At 45.7% G+C, this 12,649-nt stretch overlaps 1 protein-coding gene and 1 long non-coding RNA gene across 2 annotated transcripts in view; one reads left to right on the top strand and one right to left on the bottom strand.

Moving 5' to 3' along the window:
* Positions 1 to 12,649, top strand: part of LOC119386412 (GATOR complex protein MIOS) — a 727,447-nt gene that overhangs the window by 642,404 nt on the left and 72,394 nt on the right. The window contains exon 24 of the mRNA XM_037653722.2: positions 2,043 to 2,226. Within this exon, the coding sequence (XP_037509650.1) occupies positions 2,043 to 2,226 (184 nt within the window). The remainder of the gene's footprint in view (positions 1 to 2,042; positions 2,227 to 12,649) is intronic.
* LOC119386414 (uncharacterized) lies at positions 6,844 to 8,966 on the bottom strand. The gene is made up of 4 exons (XR_007415302.1): positions 8,932 to 8,966; positions 8,212 to 8,247; positions 7,573 to 7,630; positions 6,844 to 6,990 (listed from the first exon to the last, which is right to left on the bottom strand). It is a non-coding gene; the product is annotated as an uncharacterized LOC119386414 (long non-coding RNA).

Below are 12,649 nucleotides of genomic sequence, written 5' to 3'. Positions count from 1 at the left end.
CTGGCTGACCCCTGGCTGCCAGCGAGATGCCAGGAGTTTGAAAATCGAAGAGTCCCTCCTTGTGTTTTTAGAAATAAATGTTTTTTTTTTTTGCACTTGCGCCTCAATATGGGCTTGTCAGCCTCAATTTTTACTCGATTCGGATCGTACGTTTTCCCGGATCGTACGTTTATTTGCCGGTTTTTTTTTTTCGGAAACGCATCAACGAGGTTCTTATTATCGGGGAAAAAACAAGCATATGTATAGGTCTACCGCAGCGGTGGTTAAAGCGTCCACCTCCAATGCAGGAGGTGGACTGAGCTTGGTTCCCAGCGCTTTTCCTAATGGGGAGAGAGGTATCCTACCCTCAGGGTTGTGGCCTCTACATCCTCTGTCTTCTCCCCCTCTTCCTTGCCACAACGATGATGAGCCCTTATGGGTTGCACAAATATGTCTCATCATCAAACCACTGGTGCGTTTTCTGCTGTAGTGACTGCAAACATCTGCATTTCTTCTTTCTTTTTCCTTTGCAATTTTTCTTGAGCCACGCAAGTTCAGACCATGGACTGTATTAGCTTTTTGAACTGGGCTGATTGGTAGATCACTGAACTTAGACGATAAAAGGTGCAAAAACAAGAAAAAAAGACAATGACGAGAAGAGACTGAGACAGTGCTAGCAGCCAATATTATGGGACTATAAATACAAAAAAAAACACATAATCACTTAGTCACCAGAAGACAAGATATTGCTCTAAAGAATGCTTAGTAGTGAGGTACGTGATTTCATTTCTGCAGAGTGACAGCGAGGGCACACTGACGCAATAATCTCCCTCTTTTTGTATGTTAAAGGCTTCAAAGATTTTGTGCTGGCGTTGTTCCGCTTAGTGCCTATTGATGGCATTTTCCATAGAGGGGTTAAGAAATTTTTAAAGGGGGGTTGGCAATCACGAATCTTACAGTGACCAGCAAGATGACAACTGACAGACCCTTTGAGCGAGTATGCATGCTCTCATATTCTTTCATTGCTACATTGACCAGTTTGGCCGATGTAGCACCACACGCAAGTAAGGATTGTTTGATGCACAGCATTACTTCAGCAGTAAACAAATTGCGACTTCGCAAAAATCTCAAATTGACCTTTTTGCGCAAATATTTTCTAAATGAAAACTCTTGCTCCTCTAGCTGTAAGCGTGCAAACCCTTCCACATTCCAACAAATGTGCACGAGCCCAGAAAGGCTTTTAAAAAAATTACTGCACTAACGCCATACTAAGCTCTTTGACATCAAAAGAGGAAGGGAGAAACGAAGGAAGGCAGGTTGTTGCCTTTCAGCCTACGCGTGGTTCAAGGGGTGCACTGTTACTGAAATTAGGAGCAACATAAGCAGCCTGTGAACGAGAGTGTTCGGTTGAAAAAAGAAACTTGCATTCGGTTGGTGGTTGAAAGACCTTGAAAGAGCTGCCTACTGTCAAGATTCTGCGATGCCACATTTCACCAACTTCGAGTGCGGAGACTTCGAAACAGGATTGATGCTGCCTGCATGCACAGTCATAGCTAAGATTTATTCGCATGTCTAAAAACTTTTAAAAAAGGTTAGACAAGCCGTCACATGACTGGCACATCAAACATGCCAGAAAGATGCCAGAGCTTAGACATGACATCACATGACACAGTCACATGTTGTCGCCCCGCAATCACATCGTGGTCTTGGCACGCAAAACCCATGTTTCTGCTATTAGGTTGTCGGCCTATTTCTTTAGAAGGTGTCATGAGAGGGGAGGTGTGAAAAAAAAAGAATGGTGTGGCAGTAGGAATGTGAGAGCAGGAAAACGGGCTGGGAGAAGGAAATGCGGGGGAGGGCTCAACTGCATGTGGCACGCGGCTTGGGGAACTAGCCCCTCGTGAGCCCGAATCCTGGCCACGTTTTAGTCTTAGCTTTTTTTTTTCTATGTGCTGTCTAAATTCATGATGAACCAGTGCCAGCTCAGCCAAGTTACCCTCTTGCACTTTGTGCCAATTGCAATGTCCCTGCAGTGGATGTGCATTGCATTGAAACTGGTGCAGGTGCCAGTTTGACTGCCAGTGGGTGCGTCAGCATGCAGCCAGTGTTCCGGCACAGCAGGTGCTGGTGAGCTGCAACTTCTGCAGCCTGGCTGCCTCCCCCTACCTGCAGATGCTGCAGGGGGGGCGCCACCAAAGCAGCAAGAGTGCGCACCTGGCAACAGCCACCTCACAGAACAAGACCAAGGTACGTCGCTGGCTTGTAAGAGAAGGATGGCTTGCCTAAGCAGTGTGGAAGATTCAAACACTTTTTGTATCACCGACTTCTCTAGAAAGTCATCTTCATAGAAAAATCAGCTACGCTCACCATGACTGGTGCTAGGTAGAGGGAGTAATGTAGGAAAGGGAGTTCACTAAGGTTGAGCATTGGGCCAGTTGGTGCAGCATAACTCAATGTTTCACAGTGCAAGGAACAAGGACGACATTGAACTGGAAACAAAGTGAAATGGTTTACGGGAGAAACCCTGGTTCCACGAGTGGGCCTTACACTGCTTGAGCGTTTTCACTGCATCTGCTATGAACAGTCCAGTTACCTTGTCAGCTTGCCAATTTGTCTTTTTTAGTGTTACAGACTACGATCAGGTCTGATTGACCCGTGCTAAATGTCGGTCTGGTATGATGGAACATCACCATACTGGCTGCCACACCACTGCATTGGACGTAAAACTGTACCCTGTGTCCAGCGCCTCCTCTATATTTCAGTGCCTGGGCAAACTCTCTCCTCGGGTCGTCGTACGGGTACACTACACTTCTACACTACACTACACTGCAAGTACACTACACTTCTACATGAAGCCTTGGGTTTTAGGGACAACTATGGAAAGCTGAGCACGTCCGCGAAGAAATAAGTAAGAGACGGTTAGAGTGTTGGTGGCAGAAAAGTAGAGATAAAGTACAAAAATAAATAATGGGGAAACATAAGGTCATTCTGCCTTAAGAGGCAGAGAGATGGACCATGAATTTATATTTTTTTGGTATAATAACATAGATTTAATCAATGTAGATAAGGTATTCAGCCAACTGGAAACAAGGAAGGTTTTTTTTTTTCAAGCCTGGTGGCACACATCTCACCGCCCCGTTATAAAGGGGACGCTCATAGCATCCATCCATCCATCCATCCACGGGAAGCTGGCGCTGAACGGCCACGCGTATCACGAAGCTCACGAATTCATATAATAGTATGACACACTATAGTATGTCATACTATTGTGTTCCGCTCTGCAAATTGAACTGAATGAAATCACGATTATCTTTCTTTTATTTCCCTTTATTGACAAAGAAAAAAAAAATCTCACATGGTCCCTTATGCATTCATCTAAGACGATTGAAAGGCGAAAGCCATCTTCTTTTTTTCCAGTCAGTGTATTGAACATTCCGTGCCTCCCTCCGAGATATTTCTGCGCTTAACGTGGTTTTCTTACAGCCTCAAGGATCGGAGTCAGTGCAAGCTTTCTGGACATCAGCGTAGGCATGCACTGCCTCCGTGATCGGCCGATTTTGACCAAGAGAAGATGTAACATGACGACGTCACGTTATGTGACGTCAAGATGATGTCAAACAATTATTTTATAATCTATGACGTCATATGATGACGTCATCACGTAAATATTTTTTTGTATCACTCGTGCTGACGCCGCCGACGGTCAACTTTTGTGTTTCATGAGGCATCTAGGGCTTTCGCCTTAAGGGGAGATGCGGGTCGAAAAACGCAAGTTTTCTAAAAAATTATCAATTTTTTGTTTTCACCTGTTTTGTTAAAATTAGTACCTCTACTGTTCTGAAAAAAAAAATCAATGCCGAGACTCAACTGGAAACGTTTTAAAATTGCGTCTAAAGAGCACAAGGTGGCTGTCAAAAGGCCGAAAGTGTGTCATCTTCGAGCACCTTGCCGCCGATAATGCGCCGCCGCTCGCCATTGTCGACCGCATGAGGCGAAGAGCCGAGCCTCACTGTTCAAATAACAACGGTTTCCCGCGCTGCTGCAGCGCAAGAAATAATAAAGGGACGCACGCTTTTGCCGCATTTTTCGAGCGCCGCGACTGGCTTTAAAGGACCCCTGACACCAAAATTGAAACCTCGAGGTCTTTGTGTTGTTGGATTTTCCTGTATACGGGGGCACATCTGACCGATTATTAGTGACGAACGTTGCCTTTAAGATATCTTAATTTGGTTTTAAAGTAAGCGTGAGTGCTCACTTGAGTTGGCTGCACCTTGCGACATCGTGGTATGACGTAGATAGAGGCCCCGTGTGACGTTCCACGAGTAAAGCAAGTATTGTGGACGTCACAGAAGGTTTGCGGGGCGCACGTGCACAATACGACGACTGGCACCCGGCGAGGCCTATTGTTCCTCACCCTTCTGGCTCTGTTGTCGGGCTGCTCTTGAGGTAGTTTTCGTGAGGGGACACGCGCTTAACAGGTTTAACCCATACCGAAGCACCGACATACTTTCAATCTCTACCGCGCGCGGGGCCCCGATTTGAAAACCGCGCTGTCAACGTCACCACAGCTTGAGTGCACGTGGTCTTTGACGCTCCCCCGCATGGGGCGCCAGTTTCTTGTGGTTTTTAGGCGGGCGTTTTGAAGTGATGCTAAAATGGTCACAATTAACTACGCTAAAATTGGTTGTACGATACGCTAGAGCATTTACGATTTAATTTAGAGATTACCAGACACAAAGCTACAAATTACAGCAAAGAAGTCACCAACAAAAATTTCGCTGTCAGGGGTCCTTTAAATCACGTGGTACGGATCGGGAGCCGCCATTGGCCGCTGCGCGCCTGTGTGCGCTGTGAAGCCTACTTGCAGGATCCGTGTCTCGTTGAGCAGCGCAGCTGAACAGCGCTTTTCTCGAGTGCTTATCCGTTATGGATGAAGAAAGCCGTAGGAAGCGCAGTCACCGGCCTGTGAAGTTTCACACGGCGCACAAATTTCAAGGACGCCGGCGCAAATCAAAGCCGAACACTCAAACCACGAAAAGAGCGTCTGCTGCCGCAAGGCGTAGTGGCAGTGACGCCGATGCGTCCGACGAGTTTGCCGCGGCATTCGAATATGTGAGTGCCTCCCAGAAAAAGATCGGACTCTTCGAAGATGAAGAAAAATCACAGGACGACAAGTCTTCGTTGATTGCTGATATGACAGCACTGAACATGTTGGTTTAATCGAGGGCACTCCAGTTTTGAACATGTTCTGGAAGAGCTTGGCGTGCTCCCGCCTCATGATCTGGTTGCTCTTGGCACATCACGGGACAGCACACGCCAGAAAAAAAATGTCTCAAAAACTAACAGGAGAAGCAAGGGCTCGTCGGCGTGCGCTGAAGAAAAAATCTCTTGTCGAGGAGTCAGCTCGAAAGAGCTGTGAGGGCCAAACCTATGGTGCTGGCGCATTTTAATGGCAGTGGCCACTACAAGGAGGATTGCTCTTTCTTGTGTACAAATTTAGTCGCATTCAATGACATCTTTGATAAATAAACATGCAATTTTGACTTTAAAACTCGTTTTTCTCAAAACGCAAATTTTGCCATTTTTGTCAATGTGCCCCTCCTTTTTCGGGTAGTTCTGGTGCTCAGATCTGCATGAAAATTTTCCAAAATTTTTTCCAAAGTACGTTAAATGCAATTATCTTGTTTAAGTTTCAATATTCTTATTATATAATAAAAAGAAGTTATGTAAACTTTTACTAGGGTAGGAGAAATATGAACTTCCCACGTTAAAATTTTTCGTCTAGTACATATTTTGTATGGACTTCCTAATTAGTTATTTGCATTCCACACTTTATTTGAAACATTATGAACTATCAATTGTAAAAAAATTATTGAAGTTTAGGTCTGAAAAGAGGGGGGGCAAAAGGCTTAAGTTTTTCACTTTGTCATGTTGCAGAACTAAAAGTATGCAACTTGCAAGAAAACTAATTATATATTTGAAATCAGCATAAAAAGTTCTATAAGCAGCTCAAGTTTCATTGCTCTAGGGTGAATATTAAAGAAAAAGTGTCTTCGAGTAGCATACTGTTTGGTTGTCGTTCCATGAAATTCCAGCTGCCGCTGGTGTTCGGTGAATGTGGCTTGCAGTAATTACGCGGGATAATTGGTCTGATAATACAACTTCAAAGTACACTAGAATATGCAGCCGTCCTTTACGACGCGAAGATTTCATAGAATTTAAGATGCGGCGGCTTACGAAGGATGCAGTAGCGTCCCTCTTTGCAGACTACCCTTCACGATTGCAGCCCAAGGTAACAATTGAACCAAGCATGGCAAATATCCCTAATCGTGACTGTGTTGCGTCCGAGCAGTCAACGAATGCATGTAGTACCAGTAGCAACGCTGCCTCGCGATCGCCGCCATGTGCATGCAGCGCTGACATTAGGTCCCGAAGATGAAGAATCAGAGCCCATGGACACCACATGCGCTAACGGCGAAACAACCGACAATCATTATGTACAGTGTCACAATAAATGAGTGCACAAGGCTGAGCAGGCTGCCCCATGCGACAAAAGCGTCCAGGTCGACAGCCATTCTGCCTCCATACTTTGCTCACTACCGAAAAGGGCAAATGGAAGAGAAAAGAAAGATACCTGAGGAGCCAGATACTGAGACTACAACAATCCGTCGACAAATACAAAGACGAGCTCAAGCAACTGACAACAGGCCGCGCCATTTTTCACGCATGTCACATTGGCTCACGTTGAGAGTCGGCACTACTACATTATACTTGAACGGCAGCGTCTGTTCACACACATCGGTCAGTGTTGCAGGAAGCGCACAGCATATGTAGCTGTTTTCGTTTGTTTTTCGTACCACCCCGATTTATTTATTTTATTATTTTCATACTCTCAGGGCCCGAGGGCATTACAGAGAGGAGTGGTCTGAGAACAATACATGAATAGCTGCTATTTTGAAGGCGGCAGATTCTTCGATTGCAGCAATGGAGGCAGGAAGGTGGTTCCAGTCACTGCTTGTTTGCGGCAAAAAAGCATGGCAAGTGTCAGTGCGGCATATGGGAATTTTAACTTTGAGACGATGGTCGAACCGTGGTGATACATAATCTGGGGGAAGGAAAATATCTGTTGGATTCGTGTAAAAGATTTTGTGAAATAGGTTTAAGTGGAAGTACTTTCGGCGTGACTTAAGTGTTGGTAGACCTAGGGTAGCTTTCATTGAAGAGACACTGGCGTAGCGGTTGTAATTGGAAAGCACGAAACGAGCTGCACGGACTCAAGGGCTGTAGTTAATACGGAGCTAAGAGGTTCCCAAATAGAACAAGCGTATTCTAATTTAGATCTAACGAGTGTTGTGTACAATTTAAGTTTTAAATGTGAAGGAACGGATGAAAAATTACGGCGGAGAAATCCAAGCATGCGATTTGCGTTGTTAATTACATGTTCAACGTGCATATTCCAAGAGCGGTGATGGGTTATATGCACGTCATGATAACGGTAACTACTAACGGCGTTTAAAGTGGAGTTTTTAAGGGTATAGGAGAAATTGTCATTACCTTTATTGTGATGCGTTACTCTCATAACTTTACACTTACTAATGTTTAATTTCATGAGCCACTTGTCGCACCAGTGAGAAACAGCGTCAATGTCGGACTGCAAAGTAGAAACGTCATGTGGGTTATGAATGACACGATACAGCACGCACTCAGCGAAAAGCCTTGTTGTAGAATTTATTCCGTCAGGTAAATCATTAATATCAATAAGAAAAAGTAATGGACCTAAAACCGAACCCTGTGGTACGCCTGACGTAACAGCAACGGTAGGTGAGTTATAATTATTAGCGTGAACATACTGCAGACGGTTTGTTAGAAAACAGTGAATCCAGTCAAGGATGTTAGGATCTATACTTAGGTTGCTCATTTTAAGAAGGAGAGTGTGCGAAACAGTGTCGAATGCTTTAGCGTAATCTAAAAATATGCAATCTATAATGAAATTGTTGTCGAAAGCACGAAAAAGATCATTAGTAAAAGAGAGTAACTGAGTTTCACAAGAGAAGTGCTTCCTGAAACCTGTTGCCAAGGCGAAAAAAATGAATTGGATTCAAGAAAAGATACTAAGTTCGAATAGATGATGTGCTCAAGAAGTTTGCAGGGTACACTGGTTAAAGATATTGACCTGTAATTGAGGGGAGAGTGGGCGTTACCTGATTTGTGAAGTGGAACCACCTTAACCACCTTCCAATCATCTGGCAAAGTGGAAGACTGCAAAGACTGTGAAAAAAGTTCAGCGAGTATAATGGAAGAATAAAGCTTTTTGTTTTTTAAGAACTTTGAATTGATGTCGTCATTACCTGCAGAGCTAGACAATTTCATTTTTTCTATTATACGGCACACTCCATATGAATCAACAGAAATGAAATCCATTGTAAAAAAGGAAGGATCTTCGACAGAAGGCATGGAAAAGGGTGTTGCGCCAGAAAAACAAGAAACAAATACATCGTTCATCACATTCCAGCAGTCACAACTAGAAACAGCATCACCATTGATATTGATTAAGTGAAAAGTTGTAGATCTGCTGCCACGAACTACATTCCAAAATTGCCGGGGATTATCTTTCAATAGAGTGGGTAGGGTAGTTTTGTGGCATACGTTTTTAGCCTGTGCTATGGCATTTTTGTACTCGTGTTCTGTTCTAATAGAGACTGATTGGTTTGAACCTGGTTAAGTACGGCAAGAAGTTCCGCATGACGAGAGTCTACTTTACCTGAAAGGCTAGCAATAGCTGTCAGAACCTTATCGCCCGGTCCTGGGTTTAATTCAACATGCCCGCACAAAAGTAACTTAAGGACATGAAAGCACTCAGAGACATTGTCATGGATAACACTTGGGCCAGGGAAGAGAAGCAGACATATATCACTGGAGTGCCTTCGAATACAAAGACGGGCGGTTACCAACCTGCACGATGAAGCAGAAAAAATTCAACACTGGTCATAGCTGGCGCTCTTTCCTGGCCACTGAAAGGCGCCGACGATGGGCGGACGTTTAAACCAGCAGGATGTGTTGACGTCAATGAAGGAACCGTCTGGTCCAAAAGGTGGAACGGTGCCATTCAAACAGTTGTAGCACGGGCATCGGGTTGAGCAGCGTGGACAGCGATTAGGGTGATTGTTGACGTAGATCTGTTCGTTGATGCCACAGAAGCAGCGCATGGCCATGTGTAGACGAGAGACGAAATCTGCACGATAAAGCAGAAAAATTTCATCACCGGTCCCATAGCTGCCGCTCTTTCTTGGCCACTTGTTTAAGCTCTGAAATGGCCGAATCACTTGGCATAGTTCCTCTTTTTCTGGCACCAGCTGCTGCTTTCTCCCGGTGGCAACAAATGTAATTCTCAAAATCTTTATGAAGGGAACGAGCAATCGCGTATATCCCTGGAAGCAGCCTGGTGACATTTTATGCTATTTAGCGCATGAACTCCCGGCTTGCGTATAGTGTGCTACACGAGTAGACGGTAGCACGCATTGGGGAACATTAGGTGCCCAAGCTTTCAGTATTAGCTCTTGGCAAATGCTGCTTTCAAAAAGAGCCGCCCTTCCGCTTCCAGTCAATCTCCCGCTAAAGGGGACCTGAGGCGACGCGAAGCAGCGTTTCGTCATGTAGAGCACGCGTTTCAGAGGGGGAGTGGAGAGGGGAGGGGAGAGAGGGTAAGAGGAGAGGGGGAGAGGGAATGTGGAGAGGGGAGGGGCAATGGGAGAGAGGGAAAGTGGAGAGGGGAGGGGCAATGGGAGAGAGGGAAAGTGGAGAGGGGTGGGGCAATGGGAGAGAGGGAAAGTGGAGAGGATAAGTGGAGAAGGGCAGGGGAGGGGAGAGGGGGGAGTGGAGAGGGGGAGCAGTAATGGGAGAGGGAAAGTGGAGAGGGTGAGGAGGTGTGGGGAGAGGGCTTGCGCATGCGCAGTAAGGGTGGTCACGCCGCACACCACCACCACCGGATTCAACTCCGCTATAAGATGCTTCACATCTAAAATCGACTTTCAGACAGTCAAAACCCGACTCTCAATCAAGCGAACGTAACGGTGACAAAACAATTTTCCGTGCATCGCTGGCGTGCGCTCTCTGATATCAGGCTAGCAGACGACGCGCGAGCGTCTCAATCAAATAGCCGCGAAAGACACATACCTTCGAAATGGGCTGGTTGCCCAGAGCGACAAGTGCTTCATTACTCCAGTTTACAGGTTTTCATTATACTTTAAACAACGCTAATACAGCCGAAAACTGAACCATATAGCAGCTTCGAATGCAGCCACGGCATTCGTTTCCGCGAGCGACGACGCGATGGCGGGTCTACTACGGTGGCGGCACCCGGCGGCTAAAAGCCGCACTAACGCCGACGGTCGATTCCCATTGCGCTCCGCTCCTTCGTCCAGGCACAGAAAAATAGAGGAGGCGCTGGTGTCTCTGATGCCTTAAACTTCCGTCTTTTACTCTTCCATAGTGGCCAACAGCAAATTGACATTTGGTGAAATTCCACTTAAAGACACTACACTTTTGAACTAACCAACGGCACAAGTGATAAGATGTGACTGGCAGGCACTGTGTTTTTCCTTTTTCGTTCCATATCCCCCTGCCCTGGAGAAGGCCATCCTTTCTTACATGCAAGCGGGCATGAGCATTTGCAATAGTAGTTCATTTTGACAGCACAAAAGAAAGAAGAGACAGCTTCAAGACAAGCGCTCACCATCAACTGAAAAAATTTTTTGAGCAACAAATATAGACTAGAAACCACAAAAAAATGAACAAAAATGCTGGCACACTCTGACTGTAGGTGCACTCCAGTCTTCCAGGATAGCACAATGTTGTACCGCCACGTTGATCGGAGAGCAAGGGAAGTGCTCACCCCATCCAGAGGGTGGCCGACAATTGCATGATTGCACCATAACATTCACTATAACGAGCTTCCAATGAAAAGGTTGTTGCAGTTTTTGGACCTTAATGCTTTTTAGTGATCATGTTTGCTGCGCGTACCTCCCGCGATGTTAAAAGCACGTCTCAGTGCACTTAGGCTGCGAAGCTTAGAATTGCTCTACCTTGCGTAGAGTTAGCTTTGCGTAGATCATGTATGTATGTGATGCAGGCGAGTTTTCCTAATCAGATTGAGAGACTTTGTAAAGCTGGCTTCCCTCATTCTGTCATAAGTTCTGTGGTTGAGTCCCTCTTGCAGAAGTTGAAAGCCAGTGCTGCCAGTACAAAGGCGTACTGGAAGGGTAGGGAGTGGGTAAAGCCAGGCGTAGTCCCTATGTGCACCGTGTGAGCCATAACCTCAAGAAGGTGGCTACCCAATATGGCCTCCCTGTCGTTTTTCTTCAGCTCCCAACCAGTCGGCTCCACTGTGCCCATATATTACACGCGACGAGCCACGGAGCTGCCAGAAGCAGCATGCAAAATATTTTAGGCACTGGGTGGTCTGTGAGATACACCTAAGCTGCGGCAAGTCCTACATTGGGGAAACAGGCCGTTGCATTGATGGCAGACTGAGGGAGTATGCTAATAGCATAGCTAAGAGTTCTAATGCGCATGTTCCCAGCGCATTGTAACGCCTGCTGCTGTGTGCCATGCTTTGCGCAAGTGCTCAGCAAAAGTAAGAAACAGACTGCCACAGGGTTGTTGGAAGCCTTCTGTATCAAAAAGAAAAGTCTGTTTGTGTCAACGACGCATCTATATCATTTTATTTTTCAGAAAGGCTGTTTCTTGATTACATGTTATCTTGACCCCGTTGTCCCACACCATACCTTGGCTATTTAGGCATGCTCGGAAGGTGTCTTTCTTTTTCCCTCTACAATAGTTGGTAGCTGGCGCTTCACTTTCTTCTCTTTTCTATCCCCCTTTTCACAAAATAGATTTTGCTCCAAAGTCAAGCATACACAAGCAATCTAGGCATCAACTCGCCCAAAAAGAAGTCCTTTTGACATTGGTGCGTAGTGCAGTCAGCACTTTACACCCCTGTGATCACTGTGTTTGTTTTGACAGCTTGTGGGATCTGAAAAGAGGCACTCGCGAAACAAACGAACGCAGTTCACGCCGTTGTGCAGTGAATACATGGACATTTATTAGCTTTTACATAAAGGCGTGTTTGCCAGCCGAATCTAACGAATAACTGAAGTAACATGCCAAAGAACGCAATATAATGCCAATGTAAAACGCAGACATAACACATACAGTGTAAAGGCATCACCACTGTTCAGCTCACCATGGGAGTCCGCGGGAACGAGCCATCGGTATCGCACCCACGGACCTCGCACAAAAGTGTACCATCCACGCAAGTCATTGCTCCTCTCGTGCACCCACCTTTCCCCGCCGAACGTGTGTGTGCCATGAGGCGAAAACTACTTTACAGGGGGGATAGCACCCCCCACAGGCTTCAGTGTTGATTAGTTTAGTAATGGGTCATTCCATGCCAAGTGTCCCAGCCGTGGCGCTGGCACATAGCAGATTTTGCTGATAAAATTTGTGACTTTTTGCTGCACCACATGGAGTATTGCAGCAAAGCATATTTTTGCTCGAAAGAAATTTTCACAACCGTGATGCCCCCGAAATTTCCTTGGTTTTGTTGGAAAACGTATGTAAAATCCATTTTTGGGTGTTAAGCTTCGAAACTGCGCTTTTGCCACTACAGAAG

The sequence above is a fragment of the Rhipicephalus sanguineus genome, chromosome 3, assembly GCF_013339695.2.
Source record: "Rhipicephalus sanguineus isolate Rsan-2018 chromosome 3, BIME_Rsan_1.4, whole genome shotgun sequence".
In the NCBI taxonomy this organism is placed as follows: domain Eukaryota; kingdom Metazoa; phylum Arthropoda; class Arachnida; order Ixodida; family Ixodidae; genus Rhipicephalus; species Rhipicephalus sanguineus.
Note: the sequence above shows the minus strand (reverse complement) of the source record. Positions and strands in the feature narration are given on the sequence as shown.